A 22882-nucleotide genomic window follows, 5' to 3' on the forward strand; every position below is an offset into this window, starting at 1 on the left:
TGTCTGCCGCCCCGCCCCGCTCCGCCTCCGGCATGCTAATGACAGCCTCGGCGAGTGCTCCCGTTGGCTGAGACCTCCCCCTGAGGCGTGACCATGCAGATGAAGGTCGGCGCGCCCATCGGTGATTGGCTGAGGTAGCTGCTGAGCCGCGTGGGAGGTGGGAAGGGACGACTGCGGGCGGTGCGTCAAGTTCGGCTGCGCTCGGTCCCGCTCGGGACCAATCGGCGGCGCCTGCCAGCCTCGCCGGGCGGAGCTTCTTAAAGGGCCAGTAGGCGCGGCCCAGACTTCTTTTCCCGGCTGAAGGTAAGACTCCCCGCCCCTGCCGGATCTGAAGAGCTACGGATCCGGCTCGGGCTCCGCCCCAGTTGCCATAGGAACAGCCGTAGGTTGCTAAGGAAGGAGTGAAGGTCCAAAGAGACAGCACGTTGGCAAAACGGACTTGTTCTTAGCATCCTTCAAAAACTCGGTGGGTGTGTGGTCTCCCATTTATTCCGTCAACTTAGGTCACTGACCTCTCGCCCTGCTGTGAGTCGGGCTTCTGGTCTGCTCTTCCCCCAGAGCCTCGGTTTTCCTGTCTGTGCAATGGGCACATTGCATGATGTCTAGGTCTTAAAAGCTGGGATGCTGCGATGTTAGGGCCTGGATCAGGCTGTGGCTGGAATCAGGAACTGGGCGGGGAGCATGTGAAAAAGGTGGGTGGGAAAGGAAGGGTGCGGGCTGGTGGAGTGGCTCAAGTGGTAGAGTGCCTGCCAAGCAAGCATGAGGCTGAGCTCAAGCCCCAGTATCACAAAAAAAAGAAAGAAAGAAAGAAAGAAAGAAAGAGAGAGAGAGAGAGAGAGAGAGAGAGAGAGAAAGAAAGAAAGAAAGAAAGAAAGAAAGAAAGAAAGAAAGAAAGAAAGAAAGAAAGAAAGAAAGAAAGAAAGGAAGGGTGCGAGGACTTGGTGAGCATCGGAGGCTGGAGGTGCTGCAACCTAGTTTCTCCCTACAGCCGGTTAGACCCTAAACTACCTGTCCACATCAGCTCCCTGCCCCCATCTGCTTGTGCTCTTGCCCTCACTTGTTCCACACCCCTGTTTCTCAAACCCAGCCATTGCATTTCTTGCCACTTCTGGGTCTTTTAGATAGATATTTGCTCAAAACTTACCTCTTCAGCCAGGGTCTCCCAGGCTTGCACCCTAGTCCTGTGGTCTATCATTTTTTGTTTTTGCCATAAGCCAGTTTCCTCCCTATGATCTCCTGGTTTGGATCAGTTGCATCGAATCACGGAGAACACCGTCCATTCTGAGCTATGGTTATAGTTCGGATATGAAGTATGCGTCAAAAAGACTCGTGAGAATCAGGTGGCTCACGCCTGTAATCCTTGCTACTCAGGAGACAGACCAGGGGGATGGTGCTTCGAAGCCAGTCAGTGCAAATAGTCCCAGAAACCCTATCTCAAAATTACGCAACACAGAAAAGGGGCTGGTGGAGTGGCTCAAGTGATAGAGCATCTGCCTAGCAAGTGTGAGGCCCTGAGTTCAAGCAAAAAAGACAGAAAAAAAAAAAAGTACCACCAAAAAAGAAAAAAAACAAAACAAAACACTCCTGTATCCTAGGCATATACCTGGAAGAATGTCAGTCAGCACACAATAGAGACCCCCCCCACACACACACACATCATTGTTTATAGCACCACTATTCACAATAGCCAGCTGTGGAATCACCCTAGGTGCTCACCAACAGATAACCAGATAAAGAAAATGTGGTATATATACACAATGGAGGATTATTCATCCATAAAGAAGAATGAAAATACATCCTTTGCAGGGAAATAGATGGAACTAGCCAAACTCAGAAAGACAAATACCACATTAAAAAAAAAAAATGAATGGCACACCTGGTGCTGGTGGCTCACATCTGTAATCCTAGCTACCTGGGAGGCTGAGATCGGGAGGATCGAACTTCAAGGCCAGCCCAGGCAAATAGTTCACAAGGTCCCATCTCCAAAATAACCAGAGCAAAATGGGCTGGAGGTGTGGCTCAAGCTGTAGAGTGCTTTCTTTGCAAGTGTGAAACCCTGAGTTCAAATTCCATTCCACCAAAAAGAAAGGAGCTGGGTGGTGGTGGCTCACGCCCGTAAACCCAGCTACTCAGGAGGCAGAGATCAGGAGGATCACAGCTTGAAGCCAGCAGGGGTAAAGAGTTTGTGAGACCCTATCTCAGAATAACTCAACACAGGAAAAAAAAAATGCTGGTGGAGTGGTTCAAGGTGTATGCCCTGAGTTCAAACCCCAGTACTGCAAAAAAAAAAAAAAACAAAAAACAAAGAAAGAAAAGAAAAAGAAAAAGGAATGACAAGAGTGGAAAACAGGGCTGACTGGGGAGGTGTCGGGGAGGATCAGCAGGCGGGGAGGGTGAAAGGCGAGGGAGAAGGGGGTCTATAGGATTGAACTACTTCCTATGCATGTGCAAAAACAGAATAATAACGGGGCTGGTGAAGCGGCATAAGTGGGAGAGCACCTGATCGTGAGGCCTGAGTTCAAACCCCCATACTCCAAAAATAATAATAATAATGAAGTCCATAAAATTGTTTTTTGGGGGGACAGGGAGACAAGAAAGAATAGGGATGAATTTGATCAAAGTCTATTTTATGGAAATATCACAGTGAAACCCCTTTGTAAAATTAATGTATATTGAGAGAGAGAAAGGAGGAGAGGGGAGGGGAGGAGAGGAGAGGGGAGGGGAGGGGAGGGGAGGGGAGGGAAAGGGAGGGGAGGGGAGCTCACATGTCCCCAGCTGGTGGATGCACTCACTGAGATGCGGTTGGGTCCCAAGCACTGGGGTCAGTGTGCTTCCCCTCGCTGGGTTCAGGTAAGATGGCATTCTTTGGGGGGGGTCTGGTTGGAGGAAGCAGGTCACTGGAAAGATGTACTTAGTCCCCAACTCCTTCCTTTTTTTTCCTCTCTAATTCCTGGCCACCAACATGCTCTACTTCACTCAGGCCTAAAGTAATGCTCCCAGCACTTGGGAGGCCGAGTCAGGAGGATTGTCAGTTCAAGGCCAGCCTGGGCTTCATGGAGACACCCTGTCTCAAAAATTTAAAAATGTCAGCCTAAACTAGTGTTCCATATGTATTCATTGTATAAATGCATGGATGAGTCATGCAAATTCCTACAATATAGGTATATCTCCTTTTAAGAACAGTCTGGCCATTTTTTTAAAGGGTTAAATAAACGTGGAGTCACCATTCCACTCAGCAAGTCACCAACTAGGAATGTCCCCAAGAGACATGAAAATAGGTGTTTGAACACAGTACACAGAGCTTCATACAAGTGTGACCCAAAAAGTGAAATAACCGGGGAGCGATTTAGCAGTGAATGATAGACGAAACGGGTTATGTCTACACCATAGACTATTAGCCAGCCGTGAACAGGACGAGGCGCTGACCCACACCACAGCGTGGAGGACCCTGAGGACACGGTGCTCAGTGAGAAGCAGACACACAGGCCCCCAGCCTGTTACTCCACTGACAGGACACAGCCAGAACAGGAGGATCCAGGGACAGGAAGTGGACTTGTGGGCCAGGGGCTGGGGAGGGGACAGGTGACTGTTCCTGAGGACAGGGCCTCTTTATTTTTTTGCGGTTCTGGGGCTTGAACTCAGGGTCTACGACTTGAGCCACTCCACCAGCTCTTTTTTGTGATTTTTTTTTTTCAAGATCGGATCTCATGAACTACTTGCCCAGGCTGGCTTCGAACCTCAGTCTCCTGAGTAGCTGGGATTACAGATGTGAGCCACTGAACCTTGGCTAACTTTGCTTTTTATTTTATTTTTTATTTCTTTTAGTAAAGTTTATTAGGAAAGGATTACACTTTCAACAGACTGAAAGCAATTTGTCTCTAGAGTGAGAGCAAAAAGGTCAGGGGGGAGAAAAAGAGAGTTCCTGTTCCCCATGCAGAAATGGGAGCAAAAACTCCCTTTTTTTTTGTCAGCACTGGGGTTTGAACTCAGTTCCTCACACCTGCTTAGCAGGAGTTGTAACACTTGAGCCACTCCAAGACAGGGCTTCTTTTAGGGTGATGGAATGTTCTGGAGCTTTATAGTAGTGATGGGTGCATAACCATTTAGTGTAAATGAACTAAAACCCACTTGATTGTACACTCTAAGTGGGGCATTCCACAATGTGTGACATAAATCTCAATCTTTTTTCCAAGATGCAGCCGAGGTTGAGAAACAGGACCTCACCCTGGAATCCTGACGGACCTGGATTCCAGACTCTGCTCTGTTGCTCAACCAACTGTATGACCTCGCATGCCTCCAGTGTATCCCTCAGCTTGGTTAAAAACAAGCCAGGTGAGCACTGGGAGGCTGAGGCAAGAGGATCAGCATCACACTTGAGGCCAGCATGGACTAGGTAGATATATCTTAAAAACAAACAGCAGGCACCTGGTCGTTAACCCTTGTAATCCTTGATCCTAGGAGGCTGAGATTGGGGATTGTTTGTTTTTTTGCAGCACTGAGACTTTAACTCAGGTCCTTGCACTTACAAGGCAGATGATTCAAGCCATATCCTCAGTCCAAAATAACCAGAGGCAAAAAAGAAAGAAAAGGAAAAAAAAAAAAAAAAGACTATAGAGTGCCTGCTTTGCAAGCAGAAGCTCTGAGTTCAAACTCCAGTTCCACCAAAAAAAACCAAACAAACAACAAAATGTAACCTAGGGGCCAGGTGCTGGTGTCTCACGCCTGTAGTCCTAGCTACTCAGGAGGCAGAGATCAGGAGGATTGAGGTTCAAAGCCAGCCTGGGAAAATAGTTCACAAGACCCTGTCTCAAAAAACCCATCACAAAAAAGGGCTGGTGAAGTGGCTCAAGGTGAAGGTCCTGAGTTCAAATCCCAGTACCATTTAAAAAAAAAAAGAGTTAGAGGTTCCTTTTTTGTTGGTTGGTGGATTTTTGTGAGTTTGGTGCTGTGGACAGAGTCAACAGGTTCCGCATACCAAGCACGCTATATCACCGAGCTACACCCCCAGCCTCAATGTAGATTTCCAAAGCAGTTTGGAACTTTTCTTGGCATCAAGAAAAATGCATCGCTGGTCTGTCACCCCAGCACTCGGGAGGCTGAGGCAGGGGGATCACGAGTTCCAGGCCAGTCTGGGCTTCATAGTGAGACCCTGTCTCAAGGGGGAAAACCAGAATCAAACCACACAGCATTGCTGCAGGGATTTTTGTTGTTGTTGTTGTTCATTTATTTGTTTTGTGGCACTGGGGTTTGAACTCAGGGACTTACACTTTCACGCTTGCTAGGCAGGCACTCTACCACCTGAGCCATTCCACCAGCCCTTTTTTCTGATTTTTTTTTCTTTTTTTTTTTTGGTGGTTCTGGGGCTTGAAATCAGGGCCTTCACCTTGAGCCACTCCACCAGCGCAATTTTTGTGATGGGCTTCTTGAACTATTTGCCTGGTTGGCTTCGAACTGAGATCCTTTTGATCTCTGCCTCCTGAGTAGCCAGGATTACAGATGTGAGACACCAGTGCCTGACTGTTTTCTCTTCTCTTTTCTTTCTTTCTTTCTTTCCTTCCTTCCATGAGACTGGAGTTTGAACTCATGGCTTCCCACTTGCAAAGCAGGCGCTCTACAGCTTGAGCCACAGCTCCAGGCCATTTATTTTGCTCTGGTTATTTTGGAGATGGGGGCTCTTGGACTATTTGCCAGGGCAGGCCTTGAACTGTGATCCTCCTCATCTCCGCCTCCCAAGTAGCTAGGATTACAGATGTGAGCCACTGGCCCCAGCTCGTTTGTTTTCATGTTTTGTTTTGTTTCTTTGGTTTGGGTTCTGGGGATCCAACCCCAGAACCAACCTTTGGTACAGCTATCCTTGAGCCACATCCAAAACTCACATGTATTTTTCTTTTGTTTAAACTATTATTACTATTATCATTATTATTAGTATTGTTATTATTATGTTGGTGCTGGGACAGAACCCAGGGCCTTGAGCACGTGGGAGCAGTGCTCTACCACGGAGTTACATCCTTAACCCTAACTTAATGTTGCTTATGCAAATAATGCACAAATTCATTTCATTTGTACAAAATTAAAGAAGCCAGGCTAAGGGCAGCAGACCTCCAGCTCCAGCGTTCTTGCACTTGTCAGCTGGTTACTTTGCTTTTAAAAACTTTTCCTGGACTGAAGTGTAGCTCAGGGGTGATGGCTTGGCTAGCATAGACGAGGCCCTGGGTTCTATCCCCAGCACCACAAAAAAACAAAAAACAACCCTTCCCCCCACACACACACTTTTCCTACACATAGAGAAGTACTGTTTTCCCAGGCCAGCTATAACAAAGCGCCAAGTTTATTCTCGCTCACTTCTGGGGATCCCCGTGTAGGCAGGGCCACTCCTTCTGAGGCTGGGGCAGGAATCTGTTCCTGGCCTTCCTCCAGCATCTGGTGATGGCTGGTGATCTTAGGCGTTCCTTAGTTTGCAGAAGTGTCACTTGATCTCTGCCTCCATCTTCACAAGACGTTAGCACGGAACCTGTGTCTATGTCTGTATTTCCCCTTTTTATAAGGACACCAGTCATATTGGATCAGGCCCAACACTGATGATGTCATCTTAACTAATTCCATCTGGATAGACCCTATTTCCAAATAAGGTCACCTTCAGGGACCCAAGGGCAGGAGGGAGGAGAGGGGGAGTACAGCCTAGAAGAGTTGGGGGTGAGAACCCCACCCCCAGCCAATGCATATACATATATCGTCGTTCACAGATGTGCCTTCATGACTGTGTGCTCCTACAAAAACGTGTGGTCACAAGTAGACTCACAGCAGGGATACATTGAGCCACCCCTTTGAACAGCGACTTAAATATTAATAAGGAAAGACAGGACTGTAAAATAGGTACAATGTGGGGGGGGCTCTAGGGGGAGGGGAGGGGAAAGAAGGAGAGTAAGGTGAGGGAACATGGCTGATGGATTCACGTACTTATATGAAACAGCAAAGAAACTTCTTGCAATTGTTTTAAGTGGGGCGAGGAGGGGGACGAGGGGGAGTAATCTAACCAATGTACAATGTAAGCCTATTTGGAATTGTCACTATGAATCCCCCCTGTACAATGAATATATCCTAATTGAATGTGTGGTCCTGCCAGGTGCGGGCGACTCACGCCTGTAATTGTAGTTACTTGGGAGGCTGAGATCGGGAGGATCAGGAATTGAGGCCAGCCCAGGCAAACAGTTCTTGAGACCACCCATCTCCAAAACAACCAGAGCAAAATGGACTGGAGGTGTGGCTCAAGCATTTGGGTGCCTATTTTGCAAAAGCAAAGCCCTGAGTTCAAACCCCAGTCCCACACAAATAAAATAAATAAAATGGGTGATCCTATTGTTATTTGGTTTTTATTACACCACTGCCTTCACCTGCACTCTGCTCCTTTTTCAACTCCATAACCTAGACAACGGTTTTGCGTCAGGCATGCGCAGTCACGCATTCCCGCTGACAGCAGCCTGGCAAGCGCTGCGTGACCGTGCCAACTGCGTGGCCTGACTCCCACCTTACGGTCGTGTCTCTATTGCGTCACTGCAGCCTCTGCTTTAAACATCCCTGACTTGGGTTGGGGGCGGCTCAGTGGTGAGTGAACCAAGGCCCTGGGTTCATCTCCAGTGCTACAAGATTTAACTCGAGAAAAAAAGAAAAAGAATCCAACACTTGTTAGGAAGAATTTTCCTACTTAGGGGTTCTCACCCGGCGGTGATTCCACCCCCAGCTCCATACTAGGTAGTGCCTACAGAGATTTTTGGTTGTCAGGACTATGGGGTACTGGACCTACTGTGCCCAGGGCAGAGATCCACAAGGCACAGACTGTCCCCATCACAAAGGACAATCTTGTCCCAAGTGTCAGAGGGCTACCAAATCCTTCTCTAGCCTCCCATTTCCCTGTTGTTCCAGAGGGTGATTTTATTTATTTTTGGCGGCACTGACGTTTGAACTCAGGGCCTCACAATTGCAAGGCAGGTCCTCTACCATGTGCGCCACTCCACCAGCCCTTTTTGAGTTGGGTAATTTCGAGATAGGGTCTCTCAAACTATTCACCCAGACTAGCTTTGGATCCTGCTGATCTCTGACTCTCAAATAACTAAGGATTACAGGCATGAGCCACTGGCACCTGGCTGCATTTTGTTTTTGAGACAGGGTCTCACTAACTTCACCAGGCTGGCCTACAGCTGGTGGTCCTCCTTCTGCCTCTCAAGCAGCTGAGATTAGGGGCTGGAGGTGTGGCTCAATGGTAGAGCGCCTGCATAGCAAGCACAAAGCCCTGAGTTCAAACCCCACTACCACCACCACCACCACAAAAAAAAAAAAAAACCCAGCTGGGATTATAGGTATGTACCACCACTCCAGGCTCCACAAGGTTATTCTCACCTCCATTCTACAGAGAGAAACTGAGGCCTGGGGGCTTGCAATGAGATGGTCTCCTGCTACACCCTTAGATCTAAAGATTTCTCTGGAGTCTGGGAACTCCCTCCACCTCCTTCCTGAGCCTGGGCCAGATGGGATCAAAGCAAGGCCCCCTGTACCCTGAGGCTGGACTGGGGCCACCAGGACATCCGATCCCTGGCCAAGGGAGAAGGGACGCAGACCTAGCGTCCGAAGTGGCTGGGACGCTCTGGGGACTTCAAAGGCTGCCAGGATCTCACCTGACTCCCAGCTTTTATGTTGGACCCGAAGGGAATGAGAATTCATGGCTCCTTCCTGGCCTCCCTTGATCTAGGCAGTGCTTTCTCTGATCTTCGCCCCAAATTCACCCCCCTCTTTTGTGGGACACATATCCTCTCCACTCATTTCCAAGGGTTGAGAATAAACCATTTCCCTCACCCCACTGAACTTATTTCTGCCTCTGTCCCCTCCCCTGGCTGGAGATCTGACATCCTCATGGCTTCAGTCCTGCCTTGGGGTGAGTGGGGTGGGGGTGTCAGCCAACAAAACTTGCTTTGATCTTGTCTGACCCAGGCCCAGGATGATGGAGGAGGGGTTATCTCATCTCAAAGCCCATGATTTCCAGCCACCTCAGGGTGACATCCTGGCTCCTTACCTACCAAGTCCACCATGTTTCTCCGGCTGACTTCTCCAGCCCTGGGGTGGCTGAATGAAGGAAGTAGCACAGTTCTGCTCTGCCCCTGCCCCAGGATCAAGGCTAACCTTGTTCCTGCTTTCCCCACACAGTCAAGGGTCAGGAAATAGTTGGCTCTAAAAGGACCAGAGCCAGAGATGGGCATGGTGGTACATACCTATAGTCCCAGCTACTCAAGAGTTTGAGACCAGAGTGGACAAAAAAGGTAAGTGAAACCAACCAAACAAACGAAACAACAAAAAGGGATCAGAGTCCAAAGACACTCCTCTCCTGCTGAATCTGCCCCTAAGATGCTTCAGGGACACCTTCTGGACTCTGGGCCAGCAGAGAAACCAGAAGGCACTGGCCTTTCCCCATTCAGGTGGACCCTTTCCTGCTAGTAAATAGATAGCTCGAAGACACTGGAGGTCACCTGAAGCTGAGTTCTACTCCTCAGTCTTCCTCTAGTCAGCTGCATGTCCTCCTGCAAGTGACCTGGGTCTAAGCCTCAGTTTCCACATCCCTAAAATGGGCACGAAGTGGTATCTGATCTCTCAGGGATGGTGGATGAAACGAAAAACTTAGACCAGTAACCCAGCCCTAGGGAGGAAAGAATTGAGGTTCTTATCTCTCCTTATCCTTTTATCTCCCCCACAAGGTCAACCCATATCTCCAGTCTGTCTCCTGTCCCCTGCCACTGCCAGGTTATCTCTCTTGAGCTTCTGATCTCCCTGCCACCCATTTTCTATAGAAGCATGCACGGTATGAATTGGTGCAGGGGTCTGTACCAATTGACAAGAGTCCAGCCTGGTGGGGGAGACAGAGTTGGGGTGGCAGATACTCAGATATGATGGTATGGCACAGGGAACCTGGGGAGCCCAGATCAACAGGGAAGGGCGCAGTGCTGGAAAGGCTTCCTGGGTGAGACTATGAAGACCTAAGAGTTCTGTAACTTTTAATGTACATTGTACCCATTCTAGGCTGGAAAGACTCTACTTTTCTGCATTTAAGAGATTTGTCCCAGAGGAGACAAGCCCAGAGGGAGTGGGGCTGTTCTGCACTTTAGGATTCTGATCCCAGAGTGCAAGTTTCAAAATTCCGCGGGGGGCCTGGCCTGGTGGAGCAAGTTTGTAATCCCAGCACTCAAGAGGCGGATGCAGGACGATCACGAGTTCCAGGCCAGCCTGGGCTGCACAGAGAGACCCTGGTTCAAAAAGCAAAAAGAAGAAGAAAAAAAAAAAAAGAAGGAAGAAGGAAAAAGAGGCCTGGGGGCCGGAGGAAACCGCACCAGCGCTCGGAGGAACTTGCAGCTGCTGGCGTCTGAGGATCCCGGGCGGGAGGGCGCCTCATTCGCTCGACTCCCCGCAGGCCCCTGACGCCCGCCGCCCGCTTCCCGGCGGCCCGTGCAGTGGGCGGAATTGGCCTCCGCCACGTGGGGCGCTTGGCACCGTCGGCGCTCATTAAATGCCAGCCGGTGTTAGAAGGCTGAGCCCCATTATTATCCGTAATTACTAATTAATTAGTATTAATGCATCCCCTCCGCGTGCCAGTGGGGCTCTCTGGGCCAGGAAGTCACCCGGCCCCGGGGCAGGCACAGTCTCTGTCCCCACCCACCCGCGCCCCCATCCCACCCGGTCCTCGCCGGCCCGTCTCGTGAAGCCGTGGGGTGGCTGGGGCTGGAGGCGGGAGTCTGGGTGGCGGCCCGCAGCGGCGCCACTTCTCTGTTTTACCCTCCTTCAGCCACAGGCCGAGCGTCCCGCAATCACCCAGCGCACAGGCCGGGCGCTAGGACCACGTGGGCGCTGCGTGTGGCGGCGCCCTTCTCCTTGGTGATTGGCTGGCGGGTCCCGGTGCGCTGTTCCGATTGGTGGAGACGGCCGCCGCTCCCCGGGATTTCCCCGCCGCAGCCCCGCCCCGTCGAGGCCACAGTCTCCCGGCCCGCGGGCTGGGCGGCCGCAGAGGTGATCGCGCGCGGCCACAGGGACAGTGGGGTCCCCGCGCGGAGGATCCGGAGCGCGGTGCGGGTCCTGGGCGGCCTGGTAGGGCCCCTTCTGCCCCGAGAAGGGTGTACGTCTCCAACCGCCAGGCGACATGGGCCCGGGGCCCCGGTCGGCCGGAGCGGGGACATCCCCGCAGCCACTGTCCCTGGCAGCGCGGCTCAGCTACGCCGTCGGCCACTTCCTCAACGACCTGTGCGCGTCCATGTGGTTCACCTACCTGCTGCTCTACCTGCACTCGGTGCGCGCCTACAGCTCCCGCGGCGCCGGCCTGCTACTCCTGCTCGGCCAGGTGGCCGACGGGCTGTGCACGCCACTCGTGGGCTACGAGGCCGATCGCGCCGCCGGCCACTGCGCCCGCTACGGCCCGCGCAAGGCCTGGCACCTGGTCGGTAAGCCTCGCCCCCTGCCCGGCCCCAGCCTCCTCCGTCTGTCTCACAGCCCGTGTCCTTCTGCGGTGTCCCTCCCGAGCCTCTGCCACCTGTTCGCCACCCAGCCTGAGCCTCTTCCCTCTATTGCCTGCCTGATGTCCTGACCCTCTCCCCTCTGTCTGTCTGTCCATGACCTGGACTTCCTCACTCTGTTCCCCCACACCCTGAGCTGCCCTGTCTCCCAGCCGGTGATTAAAGCCTCCCCCCGCCGTCTGTCCCAAGGCCCAGCGTCCCTTGTCTGCCTGATGGCTGCAGTCAGACCTGTGATGCCCCCTCTGTCTGAGTGTTCCAGGGCATTCCCTTTTCTGTATGCCTCCTGGGGGTGCCTGGCCTGGTCTGACTGTCCAATGCCTCCTCTGTCAGTCTGTCTGGTACAGCCTGACCTTCCCCATCTATCCATCAGAGTGACCAGACAGGACAGCTGTTAAAGGAGCCGGCTCCTAGAACCCATGCTGTCTGTCTGTCCTCCAGAGGACCCTTGTGTATCTCTGCCCCATCCTTGGGCAACCAGGTGCCTTGGGGGCCTTGAGGGGGCTGCCCAGGGCTGAGGGGGCCTGCTCTCTTCCCATCTGGCCAGGCTTGGAAGCCTGCAGAGAGGGTTATAGGGGACCCTGTGCATGGAGGCCCAGGGCGAGGCAGGAGTCTGATAAGGCCCAGGACCTGCCTCCGGTAGCCCAGTGCCTGGACCTCTAGATTAGCCCTGATGTCATCGCCCTGTGTTCCTCCTGGCATCTCGCACTGGCATGACCAGAGGCAGGGCCAGGAGCTCTGCCCACTGCTTCCCAGAGGATTCCAAGCACAGCTTTCTGGACAGCAGACAGATCTGGCTATTACCTCCTTGCCCTAAGGGGCAGTGTTTTGACCCAGGCTCTTCCTTGTAAGTGACATATTTTGCAAGATGCAACAAATCTCTTAGTGGCTTGAGGGTGACAGGTGGCCCTCTTTCTGTGATACTGCCTGGGGACTGGATGTTCAGGTTTCTGAGGGATGCTTGGATCACTTGAGACTGTGGCAGACCTGGGATGGGGAACAGGGACAGAAGAGCTGTCCTCATTTAGCTGATGTTGGGAACAGAGGCAGAGAACTGAGTGCAAAGCTTTGCTCACGGAAGTTGAGGAAATTCTTTGGGAAACACACAAGATAATTCTTGTCTGGGACAGACCCATCTGTGGAGCTGAGCCAGCCAGAGGAAGGTATCCCTTGCAGAGGACGCCGCATGTGCAAAGTCCCTGAGGTGGGATCTGTTACCAGCTCGGAGCCTTCAGGCCTGACCGGGTGCTCCTGTCAAAGGTGGGGGGCCTGAGGTTTGGTGAGGGTGCTGCTGACTCCAGAGGAGGCATCTGAGACCCCCAGCAGAGGTGGGGCGTGGCAGAGGTGGTGGGGGGAGTGGCTAAAGAGGCACCTTTGCCATAAATGAAACTTTGTGTTTGTGCCAAATGGGGCTTGGGGGATTGGTGCTTCCACTGACACCAGGGCTCCTACCTGCACCCTTCCCTTCCCACCCCTCTCCCACCCAATGGAAGCCAAGTGCCGCCCTTTGTAATTTGTGATAGGGTGACCAGTGATGGTTACCTTGGCAACTGTGCCACTTCTCTATTTTACCCGAGTCTGGATGGGTGAATATGGGCACATTCCTTCCTTTAACAAGCGCCCCAGGATTTTGCTTCAATCGAGAGCCAGGCACAGGGACAGATAGTGAGACCGGGTTTCAGAAGGAAGAGGAGACATTGACTGTGGGGTTTTGTGGGATGAGTAGGAGTGGGGGAGGGGGGAGCGGCATTCCTAGGACTGGCAACAGCTGTGGAGCTTATAAAGCTGCTGAGGCAGGAAGTGGCTCAGAGTAACTGGAGGGCCCTGCCAGCTTTGCACATCAACTCTTATCTTCAGGTCAGTTACCTCTGTGTTTTGGAAGCTGAGGCACAGAGAGGCAAAGTCACTTGCCAGGGTCCCCGAGCCAGGTGCCCTGGCTCCAGCAATGGTTAACACAGCCCAGGCGGCAGCAGGGTGGATCCAGCCAGGGAGGCCCCTTTCTCTGACTAGAGTACACAGTCCAGTCCAGGCTCTGCCTCGGGGCAGCCCCCAGGCCAGCAGAAACCTGCCCCACTCCTCTGTTGCCCCACCCCAGTTCCAGGAAAAACGGTGGCTTTTAGGATCTAGGTGGTCTGGTTTCATTTCCCAGGCGGGGCGGGCCAGGAGGGGATGAGGTCACCTCCTGGTAGGAGGAGGAAGTCCAGGCTTCCAGGCACCATGCAGGGGCCCCCAGGCATTCCAGGCTGGAGGGTGAATCATGGCTCAGAGCTGAGGCTGCACCCAGCTCCGCTCACTCAGCGGGCCTGTTTTCTCATCTGGAACGGGAGGGTGACATAGCCTTTTAGCCTGTAAATAGACCCTATATTATTTGACCCATCCTGACAGGTCAGGCTCTGTGCTGGGTGCCTAGGACAAGTGTAACGAGAAGACGGGCTGCAGGGAAGGGGCTGACCAGGGAGGGCTTCTCTGAGGAGGTGATACATGGGTCCAGACTGAAGGGTGAAGGGACCTTACTAAGAGATAAGGGGAACGCGATGCACACGCAGCCACAGCCTGTGCAAAGGCCCTTGGGGCAGGACAGAGCTGGTGTGTTGAGCAGTGAGGAGGCCTGTGTGGCTGGAGCAGGGGGATTGAGGGGAAGAGGGAGGGGGAGGCAGGGTCCTGTAGGCCACCAGGAAGTCCTGCATTTAGTCTGAGGTACTGGGGCTTCTGACTGTGTGGAGGGGACATCTAGCACCCAGAAGGTGGCAGGCTCTAGTTTCCTGTTCCAGGTGGCCTCAGTTCCCTGGGAAGCGCCAGGGATAGCAGGGTCCACTCAGAGCCTTGTGACTTCTGGGCACACCACGGGACGCCTGGTAACGGCCCTGTGTGTGCCGAGCTGGGGAGCAGGGCGGCTTCCTGGGCCTGCAGCTGAGGGGAAGTTGGGGCTCTAAGTGAGGGGCCTGTGAGAGGCGGGCAGCTTTCTAGAGGGCCCTGTAGGCCGAATGACCTGCTGCGTGACCTCCATCAGCCTTGGTCACCTTCCCCACTGGTCCCCAAAGGGGTGACCAGGTGCCCTGGACTGGCATATCCCTTCTGGTCACAGGTGTGTGGCCTCAGTTTCCCCACCTGACCAGTTGGAGGCCTGGTCCCTCTGTCCTTTCGGGCTGCCTCAATTTCCCTACACTTCTGTCACACTGCTGAATCTCCAGCTATTTCTGTACTGATTTAGTCCCCGCTTGTCACACCCAGGGAGCCTTGGGCTGGTGTGGGAGGACCCTGTGCTATGACTAACATCCCCTGCGCCACCACAGGCACCATCTGTGTCCTGCTGTCCTTCCCGTTCATCTTCAGCCCATGCCTGGGTTGCGGGCCGGCCACGCCAGAGTGGGCCGCCCTGCTCTACTACGGGCCCTTCATCGTCATCTTCCAGTTTGGCTGGGCTGCCACGCAGATCGCCCACCTGAGCCTCATCCCGGTGCTGGTCACCAGTGACCACGAGAAGGTGGAGCTTACAGCCCTCAGGTACCCCTGGGCCGGGCAGTGAGGCTGGCCCCTGGAGAAATGGTGTATCGGTCAGCTGTGGCTGCACTCAGGTCTCATCCCACAGTCCCCATGGGTCAAGGCCCGAGTGCGGTTTTGCCAGGGCTCTTGTAACGAAGGTGGTGGCAGAATTCTTTTTGCAGCTTTTGAGACAGGGACTTGTTCTGTAACCCAGGCTGGCCAGGAATTCATGACCCTCCTGTTGCAGCCTCCCAAGTGCTGAGATGACAGGCGCACAGCAGGGCCCCTCTGACCTCAGGGAGGCCCGAAGCCCACTTTCTGTGATCACCTAATCAGGCCATGCCCACCAGGGGCAACCTCCTTTACGTGAAACTAAGCTGACCACACCCTAATTATTACATCGTCACATCCCTGTATTCTGCCACCTAAACCTGGGAGTGACACCCTTCCCTGAGCAGGGAGGGGACTGGACAGGGAGGAGTCTCCAGGGCCATCTCTGCCTGCTATATTTGGAGACAGCTGGACCCCAGCTTGTCTGTTGCTGGAGGCACAAAAGGACGTTACTCTGGAAGTGAGGGTAGAGGGAGCATTTATTTAGCACCTACTGTGAGCCAGGCTGAGTTCTAGGCCCTTGAGATGAGCCATGTCTTAGGTCTTCACAGGGAGATGGGAACTGTTAGCCACCTGCTATTCCAGAGGAAACGACCCAAAGCTGGGGTCCTTATTTTATTTTTGCAGTGCTGGAGATAGAACCTAGGGCTAGCATAGCATCTTCATGGTGGGGGGCTTCTGTCCCCCACAGCTCTGCTGTGCCCAGCCCACAGCCCTGGCCTCCTCCCAACCTGCCTTTTAGCTCCCCATTGTGGCCCTGAGACACACAGGGCTAATGACGGGCATTGCCCAAGCCCAACGTTCCCAGGGCATTGTGGAGAGCTGGGCCAAGCTGATGTCGCCTCCTGCCACCTTTAGAGAGCCTCTGGAGGGCGCCAGGAGGAGGCTGGGATGCTTCTAGACCGGGAGCCCTGGCCTTGGTAGCTCAGAGTCTGGGAGCAAATTTGCATCCTGCCTTTCAGCACCGTGAGTTCTCAGGCACGTGGGGACTCTGCTTCTCATAGTCTGCGTGTGGCAGGTCCTGTGGGTGCCTTCAGTGCAGACCGGGGAAACTGAGGCAGGCCTGGGGCTGCCCCGGGCCACCCCACATCTCTGAGAATGAAACTGCCTATTAGCTTGGGTCCCCAAAGGCCACAGTCACTCTGACAGTGGCCTTGAGGGTGGGAGGAAATGGCCACAGGCGTTCCTGTGCCCTGCTGAGCTCTGGCCCACCCTGACAGGTATGCCTTCACCGTGGTGGCAAACATCGCTGTCTTTGGTGCCGCCTGGCTCCTCCTGCACCTGCAGGGCTCCTCCCGAGCAGGGCCCGCTCAGGGCAGCAACGTGGGTGACCAGCTGGGGGTCCAGGATGTGCCGGTGTTCCGGGTAAGCTGGGGCCAGGTGGGCCACCCCAAGCCACCTCGTCATCCGCAGCCACCACTGACCACTTCCCCCCACTGCCTTCCCAGACCCTGTCCCTGTTGGTGGTGGGCGTGGGTGTCGTCTTCTCGCTGCTGTTCCATCTGGGCACCAGGGAGGGGCGCCGGCAGCGCATAGAGGAGCCGGATGAACACAGTCCCCTGGTGGCCCCGGCCGCCAGGCCTCTGCTGCTCTGGAAACATTGGCTTCGTGAGCCGGCTTTCTACCAGGTGCGTGGGGACCCAGGGCTCCCTTCCTAGGGGAGGGGCTGCAGCCCACACCTAGGGAGACTTCAAGGTGTCCTCCCCACTTGGCCAGCTGTGCAGTCACTGGCAGTGGCCTTGACAGCGGCGCCCCCTGCTGGTGGGATGCAGAAGGGCCTCTGCTGACCCCGTGCGCTGCGGCTATGCCCCCAGGTGGGCGTGCTGTACATGACCACCAGGCTCATGGTGAACCTGTCGCAGACCTACATGGCCACGTACCTCACCCACTCCCTGCACCTGCCCAAGGTGAGCCTGGTGGGGCCTGTGTGGGGGGTGGCGGGATGGAGGGAGGGTGCGCTGTGCCAACACCATTCCCCACTCTGCCCCAACAGAAGTTCATTGCCACCATCCCCTTAGTGATGTACCTCAGCGGCTTCTGCTCATCCTTCCTCATGAAGCCAGTCAACAGACGCATTGGGAGGAACGTGAGTGGCCACCCGGCGGGGCCCTGCCACCCAGAGCCCATGCAACATGGCCTGCAGGCAGGGCCTCCAGAGCTGGAGTTCTGGCCTGGGTGTGGGCCAAGACACTAAGGAATTCCAGAACAGCTCTGTCCTGTGCAGAGCCCAGACTGCACACACTGATTCTTTCTCCCGCTCTCATTTTAATGGACGTCATTTGGAGGGAAAGGGCCACATGTCTTAATGGCTGCTGGGGACTGTCCCACTCAAGCAGCTCGCTCGCTGGGCCAAGGAGAGGGGCAGTGCACTGAGTGGGCTGAGGACCAGTGTGGGCCTGATAAAGCTGGGCCTCCTCCCTTTCCTCCACAGCTGACATATTTCGTGGGGCTCCTGGTGGTCCTGGCCTTTGCCGCCTGGGTGGCGCTGGCGGAGAGGCTGGGCACGGCTGTGTACGCAGCTGCTGCGCTACTGGGCGCGGGTTGTGCCACAATCCTTGTTACCTCGCTGGCCATGACTGCTGACCTCATTGGCCCCCACACGGTAGGGCTGGTGGGTGGGGCTGTGGGCGGAGCTGGAGGGTGGGGGGTCCTGGGCCCTGAACCCAAGGGTCTGGGCTTTGACTCCCTGCTCTTGTTCCCCAGTATAGTGGAGCCTTCGTGTATGGTGCCATGAGTTTCTCTGATAAAGTGGCCAACGGGCTGGCAGTCATGGCCGTGCAGAGCCTACACCCTTGCCCGTGAGTGCCCCTCGTTCCTTTCTCACTCACCCACAGGCACCGGGACCTGCTCTGCGCCAGGCAGTGCTGTGGGTCTAGGGATCCTGCTCTGGAGGGGATCCTCAGGCTGGGGAGTGCTGCGCATTCCTTCCTTTGGGCTATTTGTTTATTCATTCAACTAACATTGAGTCTGTTGTGAGGGGGTGCTGAGGATCCAATATACAAATGTGTATGGTGGTGGCTGGAGGGGAGCTCAGTCACACAGACCCAGGGATCCAGACACAGATGATTCCAGAGTTGGTCCCTGTGTCAGCCCAGGACTGGGAACAATGCCAGGCACATCAGTAATTCCAAGTATGTGACTGAAGCTGGCAGTGAAGGTGTGAAGGGGACAATCTAGGGAGGCCTCAAAGACCCTGGGCAAGACCTAGCCTGGCATGTTACGAAGGAGCAGCAAGGAGGCCGTGTGGCTGGAGCAGAGGGAGCGAGGGGGACGGAGGGAGGAGGGAGGGGACAGGCAGGTCGTGCAGGGCCCTGTGGGCTGCAGGGAGGACTTGGGCTTTGAGCCTGAGGGAGGCGGGAGCCATGGAGGGCTTTGGGCAGGGGAGGGAGGGCCTGGCTCATGGGCGCCCCCTGGTGGCTGCTGTGGGACCCTGGCGGTGATGGGTCCAGGTGAGCGCTGCTGGAACCAGAGCAGTGTAGGCAGAAGATGGGGAGAAGCGGGTGGATTCTGGAAAAACCCTGAGGTCCAAGCCCAGAGATCCGGCTGAGATGTCCGGTGTGTGTGTGTGTGTGTGTGTGGCGGGGAGGGCGGGGAGTGGAGGGGGGGCGGGGGAAGAATCAGGACGACCCGAGGGTCGGGATGGGGGAGCCGATCCGATCTGCTCCCTGCTCCCCGGTCCCGTGTCCACTGTGCCCCTCTGCCCTTCCCCAGTTCGGACCTCTGCTGCACAGCCTGCGTGGGCTTCTACCACTGGGTGATGGTGACCGTGACGGGTGGCGTGGGCATTGCTGCTGCCCTGGCGCTCTGCAGCCTGTTCATCTGGCCCATTCGCGTTCGCACTCGTGAGTCAAGACCCCAGCCCCACACGGGGGGGTGGTGTGGGGGGAAAGGCCGGGCTCCCCTCACGCCCCCTTTCCTTTCAGGGGACCCTGGAGACCGGCCCTGACCCCGCGGCCTCCTGCAGCCGTGCCATGGACATTGTTTACATACTTTGCCCCCCGACCCCCCAGGAGCCCGCACCCCGCTTCCCGCCGGATCCTCCCCTGGCTCGGAATCGGTGGATGCGGGCGCGGGCAACGGAGGGAACAGACACCGCTGGGCTGGTGTCCCCTGATGAAGTTGACATCCGGGGGAGGAGGGGTTCCCCCGGACTAATCCATTCCCAGCCCTCTGGACGACGGGGCGCCCCTCTCTGCAGTAGGGGCAGGGTGAGGGGTCCCCCAGGGTCTGGCCGAGCGCAGGCGGAGGGCAGCGGGCTGCTCGGGCCGAGGCTCACGAGGAGGAATAAAGAGCCGCCTGGGCGGTGGGCGAGGACGGCTGCGGTGCTGCTTTTGCGGGGCGGCGCGGAGGACAGCGGCGGCGGGCAGCATGAGCTTTATCGAAACGTGGGCGAGCGCTCGCGCCGGGCCCGCAGGCACGGGGACGCGCAGCAGGGCTCCTGGCCCCACTGCCGGGGGCTCTGCATGATGTAGCGCGGTCGCTGCGGCGCCGACAGGTACGGCACGTAGTCGCACGCCCGCCACGGCGGCTCCGCCCCGAACCGGTTCCTGTTGAGCACTGTCGAAGGGCGAGCGGGGGGCCGCGTCACCGGGAGACCCCGGATTTCCGGGTGGCTGCCCCTGCCCCCTGCCTAGGTGACCCCGTTGTCCCTGGACTTCCGGTGCACCTGCTCGGGTCCCCCGGCCTCACCGTACTCCTTGCCCCGGAAGGGCCTGTCCTTCCACAGCACGCTTCCCCAGCGGGTGTGCGGGCTCCGGTACTGCGCGGGAACGACGGGGTCGTGCCAGGCCGTCTCCCGCAGGTGCTGCGTGTAGGCTGCGGGGAGCTGGGGGTCACTTGGGGCCACCAGCATCTCCCCCCCCCCACGCCCTCGCCGGCCTGGGGCCCGGCGCGGCGGCGCGGCGCACTCACCGGGGGGCAGGCTCCGCTGCCGGTTGTCGTAGCAGCCGTGCCAGCGGACGTAGGCCTCGCGGTAGGGGCTGTCCAGGGCCCGGGGGAGGTTGTACCAGGCTTCGCGGGGGTCCGAGTTGGTCAGGCCCGTGTACCACAGCTGGCCGGCCGCATCCCGTCCCATGGGCGTGTCCTTCCAGCGCGTGGCCTGCTTGATGGCCGGTGTCCAGCGGGGCCCCTCCAGGGAAACATAGTCATTGCTGAGGGTGAGGGCACAGGCTGAGCGGGGGCTGTCAGGGGACAGCTCCTCTCCTGCCCCACCTTGCCCATCTCGGGCAGGCGCTCTGCCACCTGTGCCATGCTCCGGTGCAAGAATGGAATATTTACTCCTTTGCCAAGGCCCGGGCCGCTGGCTGAGGGACACCCCACCCACAGCAGGCAGAGAAGGAGGGAGGGAGGCCGATCAAGACCCTCCCTGAACCTTAAGCTTTAAGCTTTTCTTGCCTGGTGACAGACCCCAGGGAAGGAGGGCTCCCAGACCCTGAGGTGCCTTCCTCCAGGGCCCTCTCAGCCTGAAGGTGTACCAGGAGGCTGAGCAAGTGACCCAGGGAGGATGTGGTGAGCTCAGGTTTAGTGAGAAATGTGACCTGCACGTGAATGCTGGCCTGGAGGCAGAACCTGGGCGAGGCTGAGCTTGGGAAGGCCCCATAGAGGATAGAGGAGGTGGCATGTGGCATGTGCACAGATCCTGGGGCAGTGGGGACCATTACAGGAAGGAAACCTGCACTGTTAGTGGAAATATGGCACTCCTGCCTCACTGGGTCATTAAAACTAAAACTGTAGGACTGGTGAAGTGGCTCAAGTGGTAGAGTGCCTGCCTAGCAAGCATGAAGCCCTGAGTTCAAACCCCAGTACTGCCAAAAAAAAAGAAAAAAATCTAAAACGAGAGACCGAGAGTGCAGCTCAGTGGCAAATGCTTGTCTGGCATGTGGGAGGCCTTGGGTTCATCCCCAGCACTGCACAACCAAGCAGTGTGCAGTAGTGTCCCACAGACTTTTCCCAACGGGAGTGGTGACACACACCTGTGATCCCAGCACTTGCAGATGGGTCAGGAAGATGGAGAGGTCAAGGCTAGTCTGGGCTACATATCCCTTGTCAGAAAAATATTTTTCTTTCTTTTCTCTTTTCCCTGTACCTGGCTGTTCTTTCTAGTTTTTTTCTGCCTCCTTTTAGAAGCCAGCAGGGAGTATGTGCACTCCTTCATCACCCAAAGGTGGTCACTCCAGCGATCTGATTTTTCCTTTTTCTTCTTGTGATCCTCCCGATCTCTGCCTCCTGAGTAGCTAGGGCTGATTTCTCCCTCCCTCTCTCCTTCCGTCCTTCTCTCTCTCCTTTCTGTTCCTTACTCCCACCCCTGCTGACTTTTTGACAGGGCCTCACTTGTTGTAGCCCGGTCTGGCCTGGGACTTGTCATCCTTCTGGCCCAGACTCCCTTAGTGCTGGGATCACAGGTGTCACCACCACACCAGGGAAAATGGTTGCTTGTTAGTAGGTACAGAACTAGGTTGAATAGGTCCCCCCAAATTCATGGTCACCCCAGAACCTCAGAATGCAACCTTATTTGGAAATAAGATTTTAAGGGCTGTACTTCATTAAGATGAGGTCACTCTCAGTGGGGGTGGCCCTAACCCAACGCTGGTGTCCATGTAAGGCAAGGGAAATTTGGACCCAGACCCACAGGGAGACCAAAGGAAGGCAAAGCCAAAGTGAGAAGCCAAAGAGCAGCCGCTGAGGATGGCCAAGAGCTGGGGGACTGAGGCAGCTCTCCCTGAGGGCCACCAGGTGGGACCAACTGTGCCCTCACACCCCAACAGGGACATGTTCTGACCTCCAGCTCTCCATGCTCCTGCCTCAGCCTCAGAGTGCTGCAGTGACAGGTAGAGCCACCATTTCTGATGGGGACTCATTCCCAGAGCTAGGACAGAATGAACCTCCAACATTTGGGTACCAGGGAACTAAGCCAGGGCTGTCATCAGCCCAGTCCCTGCAGGGGTGTGGTTCCTGACCACCAGGGCTCAGGCATCCGTGTCCTGTCCACCTCCACGGAGCCCAAGTTCACCACTGCAGCTGCAGGTGGAGGAGCTGGCAGTTGGGCTCAGGGAAAGGTCCCATAACACACCACACATCAAGGGGACAAACTGAATCCTTTCATGACCAAGCTCAGACAGCATGGAGGACCCCTGTGCTGGGGACAGGCAGGGACCCACCTGTAGGGAGAGGCCGGGAAGTCAAGTTCAAGGGTGCCCGAAGGGATGTAGGGCCGGACCTCCCGCCTTAGGGTCTGCATGTCTGCCTCTGTGTCCCCTGAGGCTCCTGCCCAGAAAGCCACTAGGGTCATTGTTGACAGCAACAATGGCCACCCACCCATGGTGTCCTGGCAACTGGCAGGCGGCTGGTCAGTCCAGGGCCCCACCCTGACTGCGCCCTCCCTCCTCCCTGGTTGTGGGGTGGAGTGGGGCCTCCAGGGGTGGGGAGCCTCTCCCAACATCTGATGGTGCAGGGCAGGCAGCAGGTGGGGTTTGGGGCTCTTGAGACAGGCTGCTCCTGACCTCACCCAGGGCTTTGCCACTCCGTTCCAGGGCGTCTGGATGTCCCCACTCAGCGTTGGGGCAGCTCTCCCTCCTGGTGCCAGCACAAGTCCCCACTGCCTCCTCACCCACCTGTCCTCACAATGCTCTATCCAGAGCAAGGCTGGCCGTGGCGTCCACAGCAGCCCAAAGGTGGGAACAGCCCAGTATCCACAGACCACGCTGGAGCTCTGTCTGGCTTGCATAGGTGGAGGCTGACCCATGCCACAG

The 22882-nt window shown here is 55.8% G+C and overlaps 2 protein-coding genes across 3 annotated transcripts; one reads left to right on the forward strand and one right to left on the reverse strand.

Moving 5' to 3' along the window:
• Positions 1 to 11013: 11013 nt before the first annotated feature.
• Mfsd12 (major facilitator superfamily domain containing 12) lies at positions 11014 to 19451 on the forward strand. 2 transcript variants are annotated; one of them, XM_020164700.2, is made up of 10 exons: positions 11014 to 11471; positions 14834 to 15044; positions 16355 to 16499; positions 16583 to 16762; positions 16949 to 17041; positions 17128 to 17220; positions 17566 to 17736; positions 17838 to 17932; positions 18846 to 18976; positions 19058 to 19227. In XM_020164700.2, the coding sequence occupies exons 1-10, from the start codon at positions 11174 to 11176 to the stop codon at positions 19078 to 19080; spliced, it is 1440 nt and encodes a 479-aa protein (XP_020020289.2). In that variant the 5' UTR covers positions 11014 to 11173; the 3' UTR covers positions 19081 to 19227. The 2 variants fall into 2 exon arrangements, with proteins under 2 accessions (XP_020020289.2, XP_020020290.2); XM_020164701.2 differs by lacking the exons at positions 17566 to 17736; positions 17838 to 17932 and having other exon boundaries at positions 19058 to 19451.
• Positions 19452 to 19509: 58 nt separating this feature from the next.
• On the reverse strand, positions 19510 to 22675 carry Tektip1 (tektin bundle interacting protein 1). Its single transcript, XM_020164703.2, has 4 exons — positions 22292 to 22675; positions 20046 to 20284; positions 19824 to 19949; positions 19510 to 19691 (listed from the first exon to the last, which is right to left on the reverse strand). Exons 1-4 carry the CDS (start codon positions 22570 to 22572, stop codon positions 19510 to 19512), a joined length of 828 nt encoding a protein of 275 aa, XP_020020292.2. The 5' UTR covers positions 22573 to 22675.
• Between the last annotated feature and the right edge of the window lie 207 nt (positions 22676 to 22882).

Source organism: Castor canadensis, chromosome 14 (assembly GCF_047511655.1).
Source record: "Castor canadensis chromosome 14, mCasCan1.hap1v2, whole genome shotgun sequence".
NCBI lineage: Eukaryota > Metazoa > Chordata > Mammalia > Rodentia > Castoridae > Castor > Castor canadensis.

Excerpts from the sequence above, each read along its gene's own strand:
- Tektip1 (XM_020164703.2), bottom strand. The coding sequence starts at position 22,572 with ATGTTGGGAGAGGCTCCCCACCCCTGGAGGCCCCACTCCACCCCACAA. Across the intron at positions 20,285-22,291 it reads TTCCCGGCCTCTCCCTACAG|CAATGACTATGTTTCCCTGG; the intron begins GTGGGTCCCTGC and ends CCTCACCCTCAG. Across the intron at positions 19,692-19,823 it reads CTTCCGGGGCAAGGAGTACG|TGCTCAACAGGAACCGGTTC; the intron begins GTGAGGCCGGGG and ends GCCCTTCGACAG.
- Mfsd12 (XM_020164700.2), top strand. The coding sequence starts at position 11,174 with ATGGGCCCGGGGCCCCGGTCGGCCGGAGCGGGGACATCCCCGCAGCCA. Across the intron at positions 16,500-16,582 it reads AGGATGTGCCGGTGTTCCGG|ACCCTGTCCCTGTTGGTGGT; the intron begins GTAAGCTGGGGC and ends CTGCCTTCCCAG. Across the intron at positions 18,977-19,057 it reads GCCCATTCGCGTTCGCACTC|GGGACCCTGGAGACCGGCCC; the intron begins GTGAGTCAAGAC and ends CTTTCCTTTCAG.